Raw genomic sequence first — 22,488 nt, forward strand, 5'->3', positions numbered from 1 at the left:
CATATGGGGCAGAGCTAGGATTTTGATAGCCCTACATACACAATGCTATTAGCCTGTAGCCTCTCTCTGTGCTGTGATAGTCACTGAATAATGATTACAGAGTGGAAACATGACTTCTTAAAGGTCTCTTCACTTATGAGAGATTCTATGTGGGGCAGGAGTAGATTCTATGTGTGGTCATGAGCTATAAGGGGAAAGAACCAATACTACACAGAGATCCCTACTGACAAACGACTGTAGGTTCCACATGAGGATTTCACTTGTCTTTACTTTGTGTTCATGCGCTGTTTGATATGAATCTTAAACATTTTCCCTAGGTATGACCAGTGTGAAAGGGAAGTTATTTTTTGATCTGTGAAGGACATGTGCATTTGTTGAGCACCTCTTGTGTTCAGAGATGTACCATAGGAACCTTGACTAGTGAAAATTGAAAAGAAAGAAAGAAAAAAATAAAAATAAATATATATATAAACAAGGTTTCTCTATGTAACCTTGGCTGTCCCTGCCAAGGTTTGTAGAACAGGCTGGCTTTGAACTCACAGAGATCCACCTGCCTCTGTCTCCCAGAGCACTGGGATTATAGGCGTGCACCAAAAACAAAATTGCAAACCAGTTCTGTTTAGCAGATCAGTTACCATTTTGTTTGTTTGTTTATTTTGAGAAATCTGTTTATCTCTTATAGATTTCAGTTCTTAACAAGGAATATGTGAATCTCAGTTTCTTAATTTATTTCATTCCCTCCTTATCAGCTGAATTCTCTTAATGGAATGAAAAGATACTTGATTTTTGTCTGTTTAAATATTTATGTGACTCCTTTTCTGCCAGCTAAAGGAACTCTCAGTGAAGATACTATCAGAGTGTTTCTTCATCAAATTGCAGCAGCCATGCGAATCCTGCACAGCAAAGGAATAATCCACAGGGATCTCAAACCACAAAATATCTTGTTGTCTTACGCCAATAGAAGAAAGTCAAATGTCAGTGGTATTCGTATTAAAATAGGTAAATGACCATGTCTTGCTTCATGGAAAGGACATTTTGAGACAGTACTTTTACATCATTTTAGTTTAGATTTGTTAGACTAATAGATTTTTATAGATGTCATTTTGAAATTGTTAGAGTTCATTGAGATCTGTGTAGATATGTGAATTTTTTTCCTAAGTCTAAGAAGGGCCAAACACAAAGCCTGCTTCCCTGGAGAAGGAAACTGAAATAGTATGCTTATAGGCACAGGTTACGAACCTGACTCTACAGTTCTGATTCTCGGACAGATGTCCAAAGGATCTCACTCAGCCCTTGCTGAGTGCTTTTAGTGTTCTTGCATGTTTGACCCTATTTGTAAAGAGAATTCAAATTATAAATGTGGTATTGATGTTTAATGAGAGCTGTGTTACTTAATGATATATTACAAGTAGTATTACAAGTAGTATTTCCATTCGCGAAGATTGAGGACCCTTCGTTAAAAGCTAGTGAAGTACAGACTTACATAGTTGACTATTGCTGCTGCTATTAACTTCTTTTGAGATAGCTACTTGTTTTTCTTTGGTGGAGAGACTTTTCAGTAAAATTTTCACAGTTCTTTTGTGCCTTCTGTGTCTTAGAGTTATATGATATGCATAAAGTGTGAGCAAACTGTCATTTGTTGTTTTATCTTTTTTTTTTTTTAATTTTGTGAAACAGCTGATTTTGGGTTTGCACGTTACCTACATAGTAACACAATGGCAGCGACACTGTGTGGATCCCCAATGTACATGGTGAGTGAGAAGACCTGTGTCTTGATCTGAACAGTGGTTTATATTGTTGCTAATTATTTTAGCAATAGTGTGATCACACAGACGTCTTGATTTAGCTTGGTGGATTTAAAAGTTGTTCCACATTTGTATTTGAGTTTTGAATCTTTTTAAAATTCTTTTACTTTATTGTGGTTGATTGTTTGCCAGAACAGATGGTATCAGAACCTCCAGAACTAGAGTTTCAGACAGTTGTAAGCCATATGAGTGCTAGAAGTTGATTCTGGATATTTTGGAAGATCAACCAGTGCTCTTAACTGCTGAGCTATCTCTTCCAGCTCTCTGTCTTTATTTGTTTGTTTGTTTGTTTGGGGGGGCTTTTGGTGGTGGTGTTGGCTTTTTTGTTGCTGTTATTTTGTTGTTGTTACTGTTTTGAAATGAGCTCACTTTATAGCCTTGGGTGGCTTAGAACCTACTTTGTAGATGAGGCTGCTCTCAAACTCACAGAGATCCATTCTCTCTCTGCCTTCTAAATGCTAGGATTAAAGGTGTGTACCACCATGACTGGCTTCATTTTTATTTTTTATTTTTAAAGATCAATTATGTAGAAATCCCTATGTATAGGTTATTTTGTTATTGCTGTGACAAAATACCAGGACCGAAAGTAGCTTATAGATGGAAGAATTTCTTTTGGCTTATGGTTCCAGAGGGGAGTCCATAATGGCAAGATGAACATGGCTACTGGAGCAGGAAGCTGGCTGATCACATTATGTCCACAGACAGGATGCCAAGAAGTTAGGGGGAAGGAAGGAAGGAGAGAAAAAGAGGAAACGGGAAGTAGGATGAAGCTATAATTCCTCAGCACCCCTGCCAGTGACATATTTCCTACAGCAAGGCTCTACATTGTAAAAGGTCTATAATTTCCCCCAAAAGTGCCATCGTGTGGGGACCAAGGATTCAAATACATGAGCCTGTGGGGGACATTTCTCATTCAAACCACTACACCCTGTTAGATTCAACTGAAAGTAAAATTTCACATAATGCTGTGAAATTTTAATGTACAGTAATTAAGAATACTTACAGAAGCCAGCTGGTGGTGGCTCATGCCTTTAGCACTTTAGCACTTGGGAGGCAGAGTCAGGCAGATCTGAGTTTCAGGCCAACCTGGTCTACAGAGTGAGTTTCAGAACAGCTACTCAGAGAAACCCTGTCTCAAAAAACAAAACAACAGAGGAGAATCTGTGCCTTTTGGGGTACCTTTATAAGATAAGCTTATATTTTACATGCTGTTTGTCTTATTAAGTTTCTTACATTGTAGAAATTCTTCTTTTTTAGCTTCACACTTAATGCTAAAATATAATCTTAGCTAGTTACCCTTTAATAATGTATAGTAGGTTATGAAACTCATGAACTAATGTAAACTATTAAGCTTAATAGTTTAATGTAATAACTTAAATATAAAGCTGCAGGATTAGATTAAATAAATGAATATGCCTATAAGGAAGAAGAAGCAGGTGGAGCTCCGTGAGCTTGAGACCAGCCTAATCTATATAGTAAGTTACAGGCCAGCCCAGGTGACGTAGTGACACAGTGAGACTCTGTCTCAAAACAAAACAAAAAAATGCATGTTTCAGGTCTCAGTTTGTACCCTCTAATGTAAAATCAACTGTGAGTATTGGCAGATGTTTGCAAGAGGTTGAAAGAGGACGATTGTGAATCCCAGGTCAGCCTGGACTGATTAACAAGGCCCTGTCTTATAAAGCCAAAACAAAACATTTAGAATCTACTTTGACATCAAAGGAACTAGTAATCAAAGTCTAGGGTTTTTTTTTCCCCCTAATGAGATTTACTTTTTAAATCACAATTTCATTGCTTATATAAAATAAACTCAATACTTTAATGAAATTTAAAAATTGCATATCTTAAGTATGAAATTAGGTCAGGGGCAGGGCTTGGTGGCATATGCCACTTAGGAAGTGGAGGAAGGAAGATCAAGAGTTAAAGCCAGCCTGTGCTTGTATAGCAAGACTGTGTCTCCAAAAGAAAAGGAAACTAGTTTAACAGTGATCAGAGTATTTTGGCTGATTATTACAGAAAGGTGGCTATCTGGGAATATAGCCACTCAGTGGTGTGTGCCCTGGGTTCAAGTACCTGAACCACGGGTAGGGAAAAGGTTCAGTTGAGAAATTTACCAGAAAGAGAAGGGGTGTTCCACAATTACGAGCATTCATTGCTCTCGCAGAGGACTAGGTTCAATTTCCAGCACCCCTTTGTGGTTTCCAACCACCTGTAACTACGTTTCCAAGGGAACTGATACACTTTTCTGGCCTCTGAGGGCCCTGCATGCATGTAGCACACAGACACACATGTAGGCAAAACATCCACAAACATAAAAAGAATGGAAAAAAATTTAAATTTACTAGGAACAAGTGTTATGTATAGAAAATAGTTTCACATTAAGTGTAGTTGGCCTCTTTATCAATTGTTTGGTTGATTTTTTTTTTAGGGGGGTGGGCTTTATTTTGAGACAGGGTCTCTTTATGAAACCTTGGCTGCCCTGGAGCTTGCTGTGTATACCAGGCTAGCCTCCAACTCACAGAGATCTGCTGCCTGAGTGCTGGGATTAAAGGCATGTGCCACTATGCCCAGCAATGGTATGTTTTTGTTTTGTTTTTATAAAATACTTGATTGTTTTAAAAACCACTTAAAACAAAATGCCATTGCTTTTTGTTTTTGTTGTTATTTTTTTATGAGTCAGGGTCTCTCAAATCTGTGAACCCTCAGCCTCCAAAGTGCTAGGATTACAAACATGTGCCTATCCACCTGACTGTCTTTGCTTTTAAGATAGTTTCTCTTACTGTCTTTTGTATTATAGTTTTTTATTATTATAAAAGACTTTTAAATTACAGAAAACGTAAGGGATAATGTAACATGTATTTGTACCTAACACCATCCATATTTAAACAAAATATTTTTCTTTTTTTGCCTTGTTCTCTTTGAAGAAAAAGTATTCGAGCAATCCAAGTCTCTTTTGTATCTTCCCCTTGTTCTGGTATGTTCTCATCTCTCACCCTGAGGGAACTTCTGACCTGTAATTGATATATTTTTTTCCTTATTAATTGAATACTCTTACTATATTTGGTATTCGTTATAATATATAAACATTGTAAAGTAATTCTAAGTTCATTGCAGTATCATTCTGTAAGGTTAATATCACAATATGTTAACATTTTTACTTAGTAGTATGAGATTCATCATCAGTAAATCAGTGTGTATACATTAAGGCTGCAACTAACGGTTCATGTTTCTTGACTTTTTGTGAACAGGCTCCTGAGGTAATTATGTCTCAACATTATGACGCTAAGGCAGATTTATGGAGCATAGGAACAGTGATCTATCAATGCCTAGTTGGAAAACCACCTTTTCAGGTAGCCCGACTTTTTCTTATGTCCTCAGTTCTAGGACCTTCTAGTTTTGCCTTCTATTTACAAAATGAAAAATAGTTTGAAAGTAGTAGGTTTTAGGCTTCTCTGTGACTTACTTGATTTTGTTACAGGTAATGCTGTGAGGGGCTAGGGTGTTTGTTTTTCCTTTTTATCTGCTTGCCCTTTGTAAGTTGGACTGCCATGAAGTCTGCTAGATGTTTTCAGGGCTAGCAGCTTGTGAGGAATGGTGACCAGACTTCTTCCTGCTAATCTGGTTTGGGATCAGATGAGGCGGGGGCTGTTCTGATGCGTCACAGAAAACTTGTCTCCAACTCTATTCCTGATACTGTCTGAGTGAGAGGGGAATAATTATTAAGACTTTGGATCTGTTTTCCTCATCTCCTTTTCATAGTAAGAGGCTGACTTTCAGAAGATATGCCAGCATCTCAAGTTCATATTTTCAAACTTTAATTTTTTAAAATTAACCTGAAAATTGTAACAACATGAAATTATTTGCCCAGCTTGGTATAAAAAGGGGTTAGCAATGCAGTCAAATTACTTGCTTTGCATTTTCAGTGTGGTTTGTATGTAGAGGCAGGTTCACTAGTCCAGCCACTCTTCTGTAGCAGGGCTGCTGCCATGGAGACAGTATTGGCTTAGACTTGTGTTGTTCCCCAAGTTCCTACAAACCTCAGTTATACACAGTGATAATGGGCTTATTGGGTAGGTCATGGAACTACAGAATAGCGGCTGTTCTCTTTCAGGTTCTTTTGAGGGTCTAACCTTAGAAAAGGTATATTGTACCAAGATACTCAGGATTTGCATATGATCTCAGAGCTTTTGTAAGTCTTTTGTGCCCAGAAATCCATTCATGAGCAGTCCATGGCACTCAGGGTCAACATCCATGTACATTCTACAGTAGGAACATGAGTGCTAGTTGTGGATTCAGAAGTTTTGCTCCTTTCTATTTAGAAAGTTAACTTTTTCTTTTTCTTAAATAGGCTAATAGTCCTCAAGACCTAAGGATGTTTTATGAAAAAAACAGGAGCTTAATGCCTAGGTATGTGATTGGATTTTATTTAAATTATACTGGGGTTTATTTGTTTGTTTGTTTGTTTTTGAGACAGGGTTTCTCTGTGTAGCCCTGGCTGTCCTGGAACTCACTCTGTAGACCAGGCTGGCCTCGAACTCAGAGATCCACCTGCCTCTGCCTCCCAAGTGCTGGGATTAAAGGAGTGTGCTACCACCACTTGGCTTAAAATTTAAGGGAAAACATCACAGAACTTACATGTGTTACTTGTGTGAAGGCAAACAGACCCAGGTTCATAAAGCAGAAAGTAAATTCCTACCTAGGCTATGGACATTCTGTAGCAATAGTAAGAGTTATTGTGTATTTTTCCAAATATTCCTTTTGGGAGTTCTTTACACATGCTTGAGAAGGTGTGTGTGTGTGCGCGCGCGCGCACGCGCACGCACACACACAGAGTTTAAGATAAATTACATTTTGAGTTGTTTTTTCTTTCTTTTTTGTTAGATTGCTAGGTAGCTCAGACTTGCAAGCTCACCTTAGTTCAGCCTTCTGAATGACAAAATTAGAGAAATGGATCGTCATGCCTAGCTTTTGTTTGTTTTTTATTCTGTATTTTAGATGTTGAGCAGGGTGCACATCCTTTTTGGTAGCTACACAGAGTCTTATAAAATGTTCAATTTTATTTACTTATATTCCTATTGTTTTCATTTTTTGCTTACTACAAGCAGGCTTTAGTAAAAGTGTGTAGGATTATACACCACTGTGTATTCTTTTTTTTTTTTTTTAGAATAAATGCTAAAAATAGAATTGTTGAACTGACAAAAAGGTGTACCTCTTAATTGTCTTTCCTGTTTGATGTGGCAGTGTAAATAGAATACCTTTCATCACAAAGGGAAGAAGACCAATTAGCTATTTTAATTTATATTATTCTCTTCATTAATAAAGTTGACTCATTTTTATTTACCGTAGTATTTTTTATTAGTTTGTAGGCCATGGTTTGTATATTCCTGTTCCTCATTTTTCAGTTGCTTTCCCGTTTTAATGCAGGCTTTTAGAAATTGTATGCCCTGTTAATTGTATTTAATTAAGCTTTGCCCTTTTCTAGACAGAACTAAAGGAGGTTTTTTTCTTCAGAGAATTTTATAGCAGCTGTTAATAGTTGTGTTAAAACTCAGGCTCTCTATTCTAGCAGATACTTGTAAATAATAGTGTTCTGCACTGGCAGGGACCTGTTCATGTTGCTGATAATTATCAACAGTTAGTGTAGTGCCTTTATTTTCCTCACTTAAACATATGAAGTTTTATCATATTTTCTTGTTATAATGTAATATTTGTGAAAGTGTATATACATTTTCATTTATCAGAATGAAGGCAAAACTAATGTAGTTAAATACATATAAACTCACCACTAATATTTGTTTTTTACTTAGTATTCCCAGAGAAACATCACCTTACTTGGCTAATCTCCTTTTGGGTTTGCTTCAGAGAAATCAAAAGGATAGAATGGACTTTGGTAAGTAATAGTGTCAAGCTGGGCATATTTTCTAATTTTATATTTGCTGAAAAGATTATATAGATTACATAGAGATACCAGAGAAAAAAAGTCCATTTTGCTTTTGTTTGTTTTTGTTTTTTGAGACAAGGTCTCTCTGTGTAGCCTTGGTTGTCCTGGAACTCACTTTGTGGACCACCAGGCTGGGCTCGAACTCACAGAGATTCTTCTGCCTCTGCCTTCCAAGTGCTGGGATTGCAGGCGTCAACCTTAGCTTGTTTGTCTTTTTTCTTTCTCTATTTTAATAAACATTTATCAAGTGCTTGCTATGTACCAGAAATGTGGGATAGAATAGTACAACACGTGTCAATATACTTACAGGTGTCCTCATGTAGTATATAATCTAGAGAAGGAAAGAGAGATAATGAATAAATTATAAACTGTAATTGTATGTTGTGTTACAAGGTGCTAGGTACTATGCAAAAATAGAAAGAAGAAGAGATATGGAATGGGGAACTAAAATTTTAAATAAAGCAGTACACTGTCGTATATGAATAAAGAATCAATCAACCTGAAATGTGTTGTGTAGCTGTCTGTGGGGGGAGAATTTTAGGCAGAGGGAAAAACCAGTATTGAAGCTTTAAGCTGGGAGCATGAGCGAAAGCTTGAGAGCAGACGAAGAAGCCACTTGAAGACAGAATGTGATGGAAAATCATCAGAAGGTTTTAAGCAGGGGAAAATATCAATCTGGCCATTTCTTAGAACAGACTGTGTATGGCAGGAAAATCAAAAGGTAGGAATTAATTCACTTGAGAGCAGAGTGTAGCTTAAGTTGGGGTGATAGCAGTGAAGAATATGTAAAGTAGTTGGTGGACCTTTCCAGAGGTAGGGGTTTCAGTGATTCCTAATAATGTAATAAGAAACATACTTCAGGATGACTGTGGGTCTGGGCCTGAGCAACTGGAAAGGATGGCCTGTCCGTTACAGAAACGGGAAAGCTGTAGATAGAAGGGACTGTCGGGACCAGAACTGTGATTAGACGTGTTATGTTTACGATAACCACTGGGTGTCTGAGTGCTGATGTCGGTGAGCACTTGAATGTTGGGAGAGAGCTAGGTTGGGGATAAGTCTAGACAGGTCAGCCAGTGGGTGACAGTTATCAATCATGGTACTTTCAGGTTGCCACTTACAGTTCTTTATTAATTTTTAAAAATCTACTAGTTATTTTATTAATGGTTGCTATAGGGATTATAATGGGTATCTTATCACAGTCTACTTTGCATAAATAATAGTTGAATTCCAGGAATAGAAAAATTGTTTTCAGTTATAATTCCATTTCATCCTCTGTAATGAGTTGTAGTTGTCACTCAGCACATCTATGTTATTTAAAAACAATGCAGTGTACTAACTATTGTGTTACGTAGTCTTATGTCTCTTGTAGAAGGAATGAAAGGAGAAAAATATTTATGTAGCATCTTAATATTAACATATATTTACCATTTCTGATATTCATATGAATTGAAGTTACTTTTCCATATCTCTTTTTTGCTCTGATACATTTCTATCTCTCTGTGCCTCTTTTGTGGTCTCATTGGTTAATTTCTCCAGTATTCAATGTATTCTAGTTTTGAGCCTTATAAGGCCTTTAGTGGCTGAGACAGCTCTCTAGCCCTAGTAAATGTTTTTTCTAAAGGTTATGTTGTCATGTTTCTTTACAGAAGCATTTTTCAGCCATCCTTTTCTTGAGCAAGTTCCAGTTAAAAAATGTAAGTTCCTATTTTTAACTTTTTTAATGATTTATTTATTTTTTTGTACATTGGTGTTCTGCCTGCATGCATGTCTGTGTGGAACTGCAGACAGTTGTGAGCTGTCATATAGGTGTTGAATGTGGGTCTTCTGGAAGAATAGCTAGTGCTCTTAGCTGATGAACCATCTAGCCAACTCATGTAATTTAATTTTTTTGTTTGTTTGTTTTCAAGACAGGGTTTCTCTGTGTAGCCCTGGCTGACCTGGAACTCATTCTTTAGACTAGGCTGGATCCACCTGCCTCTGCTTCCCTAGTAGTGGTATTAAAGACATGTGCCATCACCTCCATGCTCTAAATTTCCATTTTTACACTTTTACTTCCAGAGACTATTCAATCTAAAATAAAAAAAATAGTATTTTGAATACCAAGTTAATTTTTATTGTATTGCTCAAAAGTTCCTTAAACATTCCCTAGATAGCTATAATCTGCAATTGTGTTTATGCAACAACATTTTTTTTCTAATTTGAATTTTAAAAGGTTCAGTAACTATTGCATTTTATTTAAAATTTTAGATTTATTTTTATGATGTGTATGTATGTGTACACATACAGAGGACAGCTTGTAGGAATCAACTCTCCTTCTATCATGTGGGTCCTGGTGATCAAACCTACTAAGTCATCTCTCTAGCCCAACTATTGCATTTTTGGCTAACTTTTAATTATTTTAATTAAACTTTATAAAATATATTTATCTTTGTTATTTTTAAGTATGTCTTTGTGCCTGTGTATGGATAGGTGCACCTGAGTGCAGGTATCCAGGAGTCCAAAAGAATCGGTTGGATCCCTTGGAACTGGAGGTACAGGTGTTTGTGAGGCAGCTGATACAGGAGCTGGAAACCAAACTCTCTTAACTAATCTTACTCATTTATCATCTGTGTTTGTGTGTTCCTGCATGTGCACACATGAGGAAGTTAAGGACAAGTTGGTTCACTCCTTCTACCATATGGTTTCCAGGGATTGAACTTAGGTAGTCAGGTTTGGCTGCAGGTACTTTTATCTTCTGAGCCATCTGCCCAGTCATTTTTCTTTTTTCTTCTTCCCTGTAACCAACAGGGTTTCTCTGTGTAGCCCTGGCTGTCCTGGAACTCACTCTGTAGACCAGGCTGAACTGGAACTCAGAGATCTCCCTGCCTTCGCCTCCCAAGTGCTGGAATTAAAGGCATACACTACCACTTTGCTCTTTTTTCCCCCTTTCTTAAATATTTTGTTGGATTCTTTTGTTCTATTTATGAAACCACGAATGAATATGTAAATTAAAATTTTGCTTAAAATAAGGTTTTGGTTTTGGTTTTGTTTTTTTGGCAGCTTGTACTAAAGACAGATCTTATAACCCACTATAGAAAGACGTGGTTTTTTTGACTGTTTTTCTTCCCCAGCTTGCCCAGTCCCAGTGCCTGTGTATGCTGGCCCTGTCCCTGGAAGCTCCTGTAGCAGCTCACCATCTTGTCGCTTTGCCTCTCCACCGGTGAGTGGGTTTTATTGAAAATGATTTCAGAGTTAGAGCTTCTGTTCTTTTAGTGGGTGTGTTTACTGTGCAGCTGAGGGTTAGGAAAAAGGACATTGGAGTTGGAGCAGGAGTTCTGCTTTTGGCCCTTTGCTCTCTTAGCTGTGTAATTTCAGTAAGAAATGCTGTGTCTCTAGACCCTTTTTCTCTCAACAGTGATTATTACTACCACCTTCTTGTGCCAGGTGGGAATTTAGTGGTACATGCAAACAAAGAATGCTCATTAGAGGTAAATAGTAATAACTAATTACTGTATACTGTAGATGTTCAGATTCCATAGGATTTGAGGAGTGGAGGAATAGCCTCGGAGCTGGATGTTACTGGCTTCTCTGTGATTACTATCCCTGCCACTCAAACCCCTTTAGTCTCTTGAAGTTCTTCAGCTAATCCCTTCATGGCTGTGTCCTTTCCAGTTCAAGTCAGCTTCCTGATCCTTGAGGACTTCTGTGTCTCTGTTCATTTCTTCTTCCCGCTCTATTCTGTTTTACCTAGTTCTTTTCTATATGTTAGGCCAACCCTTCCTCCAAGTTTCTGTGACAGCCTTATAATCTCAAGATGTTTTACAGCTGAAGGGATTCTGAGGGCTCTCATTTCAGCAGTTGTATTTTACAAAGTATCCAAGTAGACATGAAGTTTTTGACTGCTGGCAGAAAGATAGGGGAGCCATAAAAGAAGGCAACTGTGTTATTAGCCAGCTAAGGCAACTTAAAAGTTTAAGAGGAAGCTTGAAAGCTACTGTATCCCATATTGACATGGTAATGGGATAAGTGCTTTAATCGCTCTGAGCTTGTTTCTTCATATGTAAAATGAATGCAGCTTACCTCTTTTACAGATAACTGAGCATAAGCTCTTACTATTTACCTAACATTCAATACATTTGCAGGCAGTGACAACTATTATATTATTTTCTTGAGAAACACAATCCCACAGCTAAAATATATGAGAAGCAAAGCCCGTTCTTAGAAATGGGTTTTAATTTAAAAACCATCTAAAAGGGACTAGAAAGATGGTTCAGTGGTCAAAGTGTTGGTTGTGCACTCATAAGGACCTCAGTTCAGATTTCCCACGTCCACGTAAAACCTGGGCATGATGGCACATGGACCTATAACTCCAACACAGTGCAGTTCAGAAACAGTTAGATCCCCAAGGGCTTATGGAACAGCCACTCTAACCAAAACAGTGGACTCTAGGGTTAGAGAGAACATGCTTCAAAAAGCAAGGTGATGAATGAACCGTTAACCTCCAAATGCACACACACAGACAAGGGCACACAGGCATAAGCACACATGCACACACCCCAAAAATAAAATAGAAAAAAAAGTGAAGGCTAGAGAGTTGGCTCAGTGGATAAGAACACTGGATAAGAGCTCTTGAAGAAGACCAGGGTTCAGTTCCCAACAGCTACATGGTAGTACACAGATTTGTGTAACTCCAGTTCTGATGGATCTTAGACAGACAAACACCATACACCTAAATAAATAAAAAAAAAGGACATTTTAAAAAGTTAAAAAAAACTTTTCTTGCACAACCCTGCAAACATAAGCCAAATAGAAAAAGCAGTGTGTTCATAAGGCGTACATTATATGTCTATGAATTTGGAAATTTCAGAGGAGAGAAATAATGCATGTTCCTGTATTGTCTGGGGTGGGGGACCAAGCAGTAGACATATTAGTTACTTTCCTTGCTGTTGTGATAAAATTCCTGGAAGAAGAAGCTTAAGGAAGGAAGGAAGGGTTTAGTTTTGCTCACAGTTTAAAAACCATGCAGTTCGTCTTGATGGGAAAGATAATGGTGGCTGTGGCAGCAGGAAAGAACTTGTTCAGAGTTGTGTAGCTCAGGAAGCAGAGACTACCTTGGGCCAAGCTATAACCTATAAGATAATTCCTATGGCCTACATTGTTAACTAAGCCCCATTTCCAAAAGTTTCCACAACATCCCAAAACAGTGCCATCAGCTAGTGCCCAAATATTGAAGCATTAGCCAATGGGGGACATTTTACATTCAAACCCTAACATTCTGCCATAGGCTCATGGTCATCTCTTAATGCAAAATGCACTTCACCCAACTCTAAAAATCCCCATAGTCTTAATGTTCAAACACTGTTCTAAAGTCTTTAAGACTCAAGGTAGTCTTAACTGTGAGCCCCTGTGAAATGGAAAAAAAAATGTTTGATGCTTCCGACATACAATGGCCAAGGTAAACATTCCCCTTCAGAAAGGAGAAACAGGAAGATACCTTGGAAAAGGGGCCAAAGTAAGGCTGAAACTATCAGAACAAATGTCAAACCCTATAGTTCCATCTCTTCATCTAGGATTTGTGGGGGAATCATCTGGGCTTCATCAGAGCTTTACCTTAAAGGCCTCATTCCCAGCCACAGAGCTCCATTAGGGAATCTGATCCTTCTGTGTATTGCCTGGGCCTCAGCAGCTTTCTTAAAGCTTTCTCAAAACCTCCATTATCTATTCACTCTTGCATATTCATGCCTGAAAATCCAGTACCATATGGATAATGCCAACTTCAGTGCACTCATTAGACCAGAGATGTAATGGCCTTTAAGTGTCTGACTAGCTGAACCTGGGAAAATATTTTCGGAGAAGGCCCTACTGGAACTGACATCCAGGAGGCTCTCTTTCCTTTGAGAAAGTTTTTCAAAACAGTTTTGCATTGTTACACTGTGTAACTTTTGACAGATGGTTGTTGCCTTTCTTATTTTTCAAGTTCAGAATTTGTGAGGTGACAGATTCGAAGAAGTGATGATTGATGATTTCAGGAAATATTATTAAAAGTGAAGAGGCCTGGCTACAGCTCAGTGTAGAGCTCTGGGCATGTGTGCACCAGGCCCTCAGCTCTATCCCCGCCCCTGCACAAACAAAACTGAAAATAAAGAAGAGGGGGTTAAAAAACAAACAAACAAACAAACAAATAAACAAGCAAAAAAAGCCCAAAAAATTGGACATAGTGGCACATGCCTTTAGTCCCAGCACTTGGGAGGCAGAAGCAGGTGGATCTCTGAGTTTGAGGCCAACCTGTTCTACTTAGTTCAAGACAGCCAGGGCTACGTATTAAGGCTCTGTTTAAAAAAAAAAAAAAAAAAAGGTAGTAATCAGAGATTTGAGATTAAAAAAAACAAAACAAAACTGAAGCATGTTTATATAAAAGCATGTTTATGGAGAGAGAGAGAGAGAGAGAGAGAGAGAGAGAGAGAGAATAAAAATGTCAGGACCTGATCTGTACCTTGAGGATAAGGAAAGATGGAATACAGAGCAGGCTAGAGTAAGAGTAATAGTCTGGAATACAGAGTAAGCTTTGGATGCAACAGAAGCATCATTTCAAACAAGGTAAGAAAGGAGGTCAGATGCTTTTGAAAGGATGCAGGTGCTTTTGAATAGCAGGGAAAGAAATTAAATGTTTCCATCTAAGTCACTGGCAAGAAATTACAGAGTAAGGTACTTGGATCACATCTCAATTTCACTATTATCACAGTTGTGTGATATTAGGAAACTTACCTAACCCTCTGAGCTTTTATTTTTTAGTTCATCTAGTTGTGAAATGGAATTCAAAATACAGGTAGAATTAGAGCTGAGCAGATAAGTTAATGCTTGCAATGTTGGTCCTTCATCTTCCTTTCACTTTATTACCTTCAGAGTGTTCAAAGGGGTGACAAGGGAATGTATGTGCGACACAAAGAAAGAAGACAGTGGACTAGGGAGATTTGCCACAGGTTCCAGCAAGAGACCTTGTTTCAAAACAACAAGGTGAGAGAGCTAGAGAGATGGTTCAGAGTAAAGGGCACTTGCAGCTCTTCCAGAAGATCTGAATTAGATTGCCAGCATCATGTTGGGCAGCTTATGGCTGCCTGTAACTCTTAACTCCAGAGGATTTGACACCCTTTTCTGGCTTCTTCAGGCCCTTACATGCACACACTATGCATTCATAAGCACACATACACATAAATCAAAACAAATTTTTGATGCTCAAGAGCAGAGACAGTGGTGCATGCCTTTAGTGCTAGCCCTTGGGAGGTGGAGGCAGAGGCAGGTGTACGAATGGCGTACCTTTCTGTCTTTTTTTGCATTCTTTGTTTTTTATTTGTTATTTGTGGGTTCTCGTAACTGTTTCCTAACTATATCTTTTCTGCTCAGCTCCGTGTCTCCTGGGTCAACGTCTTCTCTTTTTGCTCTGCTCAATCTCTTTTCTGCATCATCTGCCTTCTCTTCTCTATTTTATAAACTCCTTTCTCCCTGCACCTTACTCAGTCTCTCTTAGCCTCTACTATCTTTTATATCCTTTCCTGTTCTCAGAAATCCAAGAGGTAACTGACACTAAAGGTCGTAGGGTCAAGCAGTTCTAACAGCTAAGAATTCCCAAAGGGCCAGGAACACAAGAAAAATCACACTACATCCCTCCCCCAATTTGTTTTAGCTACTAATTATGCAGCTTTGAAGCTGCTGTGGGTACTCCCTGTAGCCATGCGACTGTTGTGATTTTTGCTTCTCCATTCTTTCCAATGTCTTTTCCAGGGTTCTCAGGTGTCTGATGTGATCTTTTTGTTGATCTCTCAGGAGCATATTCACAACTGAGATAATATGCTTTTCTTTCCTCTAACTTGGATACTACTTCCTGAATCTTCTATACTCCTGGACTGTTGTATCTTCTAGCACCTCATGTTTGGAGTTCTTGTTGAAGTCTCTTCATCTCTCCTCTCAGCTCTGTGAACCTTTAGCTTGCAGCCCCGACTTACGCCTGCAGCATATTCTGTCTTAAAAGTCCTGCTCATTGGCCTGTCAGTGATTAGGTGAGGAACGTTTCTTGTCCAGGCTTTTCTGGCTGTCAGGGAAAGGCAGTGGTTGGTCAGGTTCTCTCATCTTTGTTCTTTTTGAGTCAGTGGCAAAGGTTTTCTGACAACCTCCCCGGTTTAACTCAGAACTTTATGAGTTTTGATAGTATCCACAGATTTTTGTTTCCTGTGGAAATATAAGCAAATCCATGTCCCCAATGCAAAGGATTCACTTCCATTCTGATGTTAACACATCCTTATAGGATATAGGTTGATTTAATTTCACAGGGTTTGTTTGTTTGTTTGTTTGTTTTTCCTATAACCTAGTGTCTTTCAGCTGCTTTTGTTTTTTTCTTGTTACTGTTCAGAGTTTCTCTGAGAGTTCTAAATTTTCTTGCTTGGTTACTTCCAGATTCTCCATTAGTTCTGTTGTATCTTTTTCAACAGTCTCACTGACTTCCAATGACTCAGATAGGAAAGTTCCCTCATCAGCAAAGCCAGAACTCTTCTCTTCTGCATCACTGGACTACCTCTTTACAATTTGGAGTTCTTGAAGCTTACTTTTTGAGCTTTAAGCTTACTTTCATCATTGTGTTTCTTGTTCCATTCCTTGGACTGTGCCAGTTTCCAGAAATCGCTAATGTTTCTCTTCTGTAGTTCTTCAACTGTTCTCATTAACTGTTTAATTTCCTCACACTTTCATTCATTTTGCTGAGAGTTGGCCAGTTATATAGTTTCATGCTTTGATCTCGTGGTCCTTTCTGCAACCTGTTCTTACAAATCTAATAATCTATCAGCAATTGTTTTCTCACTAGCTCAACAGTTTTTTTTCTTCTTCTATTTTTCTTGTATTCAGTGCTTCGGTGATTGCCTGCTTGTCCTGTATTTCTTTTTTAAGTTTTCTCCTTTTCTATCTTTTTACATTTTATACACTTTAATTTTCTCTTGTAAAAAAAAAACTAATTTTCATTTTGAAGTTCTCTTTTTTCTGATAATCTTGGTCTTGGTCTTCCAGCTGTTGCTGATGAGTAAGGATCTGTTATTTGGTTGGTCTGCAGTGAATCTTTAGCACTGCTGCTATGAGTGTTGTTTCACCATTTCATTAGCCTGTACACGCTGAAATTGAATCTGTGATTTATGACTTTGTTTTGCCAATTCTAAAAATTCTCTCATTGTCTCATCCTTTTCTCTTCTTGTTGCAAGTTAGCAATAAGCTGAGCTGTGATGCCATCTCTTCACTTAATGGCAGCTTCAAATTCTGCTGCCCTTCAAAATACCTGCTGCCCTTCTGTCCTGAAGGTGGTCCTCATTTCTTCCAGTTTTTGAGACAGTTCTTCAATATCATGCTGTTTCTCAGCCACTCATTTTCCATCATCTCAAGATGGGTCTGACTGGACTGAACTTGTTCAGAATAAGAAGCATCAGTGCCAAATTCTTCTTCCCATAAGAAGTGTGTAGGCTTTCCTGTTTTTTCTTCCCGTAAGAAGTGTGTAGGCTTTCCTGTTTTTTCTTCCTGTAAGAAGTGTGTAGGCTTTCCTGTTTTTTCTTCCTGTAAGAAGTGTGTAGGCTTTCCTGTTTTTTCTTCCTGTAAGAAGTGTGTAGGCTTTCCTGTTTTTGTCATGTAACTGCAGCTATTTACCTCTGGGCTGCAGTCATCTGCTGTGGTAGAAATTTCACTTTCAGGTTCAGCATAGAAGACCTGACCATGCTTTGTTATTTCCCCAATGGGATGAGCTCTCATTCCAATAAAATCAGGATTCCCAGCTATTTCTACCAACTGAGCACTGCTTATGGACGTCTCATCACTCTGTTGATCGATATTTAAGCTGTATACATCTTGTTTACAGCTGTAAACAGCTTGAAGTTCTGTTGTTCTTCTTCCTCTGCTTCTTGGGATTCTGCCTATCATATTGAGCTTTTCTTTGTTGAAACCAAGCAAGCTTTGTCTTGCCAGATTTCAGCTTCCTTTGCCTGTCCTTGTCCTCCATGGCATCTGCCAGCAGGTGGTGGAGAGTAACAGAGGCAGACAGAGCTCCGTGGACACTCGGGACACGCTAGGCATTCACCAGCAACTTGTGCCAGGCAGCACAGGGCCCCACCATCTTAGCCATCTTGTCTCCACGCAAACTCACGGCTGTAAGTTCGAGGCCAATCTGGTCTGTGTAGTTAGTTCCAGGACAGCAGCCGATGAGTGGCTCTTGGGGAACAGCATCAGAGGTTGGCCTTTGGTCTGTCGATACATGTGCACTTGCACACACACTCCCAAAGGTGCACACTTACACACGTACATACATGTGGTAAACTGCTTTTGAGACTTAGTTCAAGAGGTACTTAAAGTCTCGGCAGAAGTGAATTGGGGAGCTAAGGCTTGGGTTTAAAGAGCACTGAGGTAGGATTGTTTTGTTTTTTTCCTTTTCTGAAATACCAGGATTAAAGATCATAGAGACTTAACACAAGTTATGAAATTGCTTTAGAAACATCATATAGTTTTTCAGTAGCGTTATCACCAGAGTCTTTGAGCTAGGCAAGTGCCAAAAAAAAACATGGCAGCTTATGCCTAAGTTGTTTTTTAAATGTAGCTGTATACTTCTCTTCCTTTCTTGTCCTGTCTCCCTCAGACAAATGACCTCCTCCTCCTAACAAAACAAATGAAAGGAACACATCTGTAGTTGTAAAGTTGTCTAAATCTTCCTGTGAGCATAAACCTGTAGTCCAACAGACATTACCCGTATTGATATGTCTGTTCTTTTCCATAACATGGTCTTTTGCTTTTCTGTGTACAATGTTTTCTTCAATATGTCTCGAATTTTTTACGCATGGTATGGTATTTAAGTCACTAGACATTTTATGTTTAGTCATTAAGTTAATACTTACTTAATTTTGCTTTGCAAAGCCATGAGCTGAGACTAGGGAGGTTGTAATGATGAAAAACTCACATTTTCCAACGTTTCAGGCAAATTAGATGTGTACATGTGATAAATGCTACATTTTTAAGGGTCACTCTGGAACCATTTCAGAAGTCTATTCACAAACATTTTAAACATTTCTAAAAGATTTTCGAAAGAGGTGTGTGTGTGTGTGTGTGTGTGTGTGTGTGTGTGTGTGTGAAATCTTAGATGGAAATTTATTCCCACATTTATAAAAGAAATACTCTTTAGGCTATTCTGACTTGCATTTGATTATTAGGACAGTTTTAATTTTATGTTGTTAATTTTAGTCCCTTCCAGATATGCAGCATATTCAGGAAGAAAACTTATCCTCCCCACCATTGGCTCCTCCTAACTATCTACAGGTGTCCAAAGACTCTGCCAGTAATAGTAGCAAGAACTCTTCTTGTGACACGGATGACTTTGTTTTGGTTCCACACAACATCTCGTCAGACCACTCATGTGAGAATCTTTTCTATTTGTACACATTATATTTTTTTAATTTACTAAATTTAAACCTCTATATTACAACTTGTGTGGGTCACCTTTACAAATGGGCATATATTTAGTTTTTCTGAATTCTCAGAATATATACTTACTTTTCTAAAATATGCTTAGTGATTTTCTATAAAATAGCATTTTTGAATTCTGAAGGTAATAAAACTGTTTAAAGGAATAATCTCAATGTATGTTTACATCCAAACAAAGAAATAGAGAAACCAACAGAATGAGCAAGTATCTTTAAAGACATGACATAAAGGAAGAACCCATTTGAGGGGGAGAAAAAATCTAAGAGTCAGAGCAGTCTTTTTTCTTTTTTTTTTTGGTCTGAGAGACAGGATTCTCCCCATGCTGACATCAGACTTGAAATCTCCCTGTGTCAGCCTCTTGAGTCCTGGGGTTACTATGGGTATGTACCACCATACTTAGCTTTAGATCTGTAGGAAGTAATTTCGGGAGAGAATCCAGGTTAGTTAAGTAAACTTAGCCAAAGCTCTGTAGAATGGTGAAGAGTACCAGCAAACCCGTAGAAAAGAGAAATCAGGCAGAAGTGTTGACAGGGAAGCAACTGTGATGTGCAGGGTCAGGGCCAGGGGAGCTGGAGCTTTGGTACTGCCTGTGTGCAGGAGAGTTCTGCATCAAGTCTGCCCAGTTGCTGGTCACTTGCTTAGTTCTAGGCGCTATAGTAGCTTTGCATTTGCATAGTTCCCAGCCTGAACAACTGGAAGGAAGAGGAAAACTTGGAACACAGCAAGTATGTGTGCAGTTTAGAATCAGTGCTGAAAAAACCAGGGAGTTACCTTTAAATATCATCCTGTAGTAGAGTAGTTTTTTCTTTACTAAAAGTAACTAAACTTTTAAACTTATGAAATATTTCAAACAGAATTTTATAGCAGAAACTCAAAGTCATCCACCATGACATGCTGCTTCTGCATGTGTCAGTATTTTGCTGTATTTATTTTAAACTACTTTTCTAAAGACAGGAAAATACAAGTACATATAAAGTCCCTTAGTGCTTCTCAGTCTCCTGAATATATATTCTTTCTATAAGTATTCCGATCCTTCAGATTGTACCTGGAGCCATATAAAACATGATATTTCTGTCTTTTCTTGGTTGAATTAAATGTTATAGAGTGTTTATTTCTATAGGTTTTGTGCTTGTGTGTGTGTGTGTGTGTGTGTGTGTGTGTGTGTGTGTGTTCACCCGTACCTGGATGCATGTCTAGTCATACAACTAGTTTTGTTTTGTTTTGTTCTGTTTTGGTTGGTTTTTGGTTTTGGATTGTTGTTGCTTTTGTTGTTTGGCTTTTGAGACAGGGTTTCTCTGTGTAGCCTTCGCTGTCCTAGACTCTCTTTGTAGACCAGGCTGGCCTTGTACTCACAGAGATGTGCCTGCCTCTGCCTCCTAAGGGCTGGGATTAAGGGCGTGTGCCACCACCACTTAGCTATGACTAGTTTATTTTAATGTTTCAGTTTTACAGTACAACTAAAATTGCCCATTTCCCTTCTGATTTATGCTAGATTGTTTCTGCATTTTCAATATTTAAAATGTATTATAGGGTACCTTATAAGATGTGAGTGCAGTGGGGCTGGAGAGATGGTTCAGTGGTTAAGAGCACTGTCTGCTCTTTCAGAGGTCCTGAGTTCAATTCCCAGCAACCACATGGTGGCTCACAACCATCTATACTGGAATCTGATGCCTTCTTCTGTCGTGCAGGTGTACATGCAGGTAGAGCACTTATATACATAAAATAAATCTTTAAAAAAAAAAGATATAAGTGCAGAATATGTCTCTGTGAAATGTCAGTGTCAAGGCAGGCAGATCTCTGTGAGTTTGAGGGCAGCCTGGTCTACAAAGTGAGTCCTGGACAACCAAGGCTACACAAAGAAACCTGTCTCAAAACAAACAAACAAACAAACAAAAACAGAAGCAACAACAAAAGAAATTATACCAGTAACCTCTGTTTTACTGCTTAATGGTATAATAATAGTTTCCTTCTAAAATTTTATTTTTTTATATTTAACTTCACCTGTAATTAATGTGTAGATCAAATAAATGGAAAGATCTGATGATTATTATTTATTTAGTATGAATACCTGCATGCCTGGCAATCACAGTAATAATTTTCATCTTCTTCTATCTTATGGGTCTCCAGGAGGAAACTCAAGTCATCAGTTTTAGCGGCAGGCCCAGTTTATAAATCTTAATTGGCATGAGCTGGGCATGGTGACACACACCTATAATCCTTTTCAAACACTTTAAATTCTAAGATTTATTATTTCTATTTCATGTTTATGAATTCTATCTGTATGTATGTATATGTACCACATGTATGCCTGGCACCCACAGAAGCAAGAAAAGGGCACTAGATCACCTTGAACTGGAGTTAAGCATGGTTGTGAACTATATGAATGCTGGCAGCAGAATCTGGGCCCTCTGAAAGAGTAACTAGTGTTCTTAATCACTGAACAAGCTCTTCAGCCACCATAAATTTTCCTACTCAAGAGTATACAGCAAAACAAAGTATTGCACCGTGAAATAAGAACTTCTATCATTAAAAATCTGACAAATTATCTGGGTAGTGATGGCTCGTATCTTTAAGCCCAAGAAGCAGAGGCAGGCAGATCTCTATGAGTTCAAGGCCAGCCTGGTCTACAAAGTGAGTTTCAAGACAGCCAAGGCTACAGAGAAAAACCCTGTTTTGAAAGAAAAAGAAAGAAAGGACAAAGAATTTCATATGAAAATGCTAAATATTATAGAAGGCTGTTGCTTTACACTACCCTGTGTTCTAGGGCTCAGTAAACAATCAAAATGAAGTCATTCATGCTGAAGTTTCACAGCATCCATCTCAAACTGATCTTTCACAAAATCAGGAAGTATTATAATCACAGAAAGCTAACAGCTAAATTTCTCAAGTAATCCAGTTTTAATTGTTGTCTCCTTTTCTTAAACTCTCCTTTTCTTAATCTTTCCACAAAAAGATAGAGTAACAGGTTTCTCTGTGTAGCCTAGCTATCCTGGAACTTGGCTTTGTAGACCACGCTGGCCTCAAACTCAGAGCTCTGCCTGCCTCTGCCTCTGTTTCCCAAGTACTGAGATTAAAGGCGTGCACCACCATGCAATTTGAAAGCTATGTTTCAGCCAGGTATAGTGATGCACACTTTCAGTCCCAGAGCTGTAGAGGCAGAGGCCAGCGTGGTCCACACAGTAAGTTTCAGGACAGCCAGAGCTACATAGTGACACCCTGTCTCAGATAGATAGATAGATAGATAGATAGATAGATAGATAGATAGATAGA

At 38.4% G+C, this 22,488-nt stretch overlaps 1 protein-coding gene across 2 annotated transcripts in view; it reads left to right on the top strand.

Moving 5' to 3' along the window:
- Ulk2 (unc-51 like autophagy activating kinase 2) overlaps nucleotides 1–22,488 on the top strand; it is a 75,797-nt gene that overhangs the window by 14,284 nt on the left and 39,025 nt on the right. The window contains exons 6-14 of one of the 2 annotated variants that reach the window (XM_055594085.1): nucleotides 826–999; nucleotides 1,678–1,751; nucleotides 5,054–5,155; nucleotides 6,154–6,212; nucleotides 7,613–7,695; nucleotides 9,393–9,440; nucleotides 10,857–10,945; nucleotides 14,629–14,739; nucleotides 18,979–19,150. In XM_055594085.1, the coding sequence (XP_055450060.1) occupies nucleotides 826–999; nucleotides 1,678–1,751; nucleotides 5,054–5,155; nucleotides 6,154–6,212; nucleotides 7,613–7,695; nucleotides 9,393–9,440; nucleotides 10,857–10,945; nucleotides 14,629–14,739; nucleotides 18,979–19,150 (912 nt within the window). The remainder of the gene's footprint in view (nucleotides 1–825; nucleotides 1,000–1,677; nucleotides 1,752–5,053; nucleotides 5,156–6,153; nucleotides 6,213–7,612; nucleotides 7,696–9,392; nucleotides 9,441–10,856; nucleotides 10,946–14,628; nucleotides 14,740–18,978; nucleotides 19,151–22,488) is intronic. The other variant, XM_055594086.1, reaches the window with a different exon arrangement.

The sequence above is a fragment of the Psammomys obesus genome, unplaced genomic scaffold (assembly GCF_907164565.1).
Source record: "Psammomys obesus unplaced genomic scaffold, mPsaObe1.curated_primary_1811, whole genome shotgun sequence".
Taxonomy (NCBI): domain Eukaryota; kingdom Metazoa; phylum Chordata; class Mammalia; order Rodentia; family Muridae; genus Psammomys; species Psammomys obesus.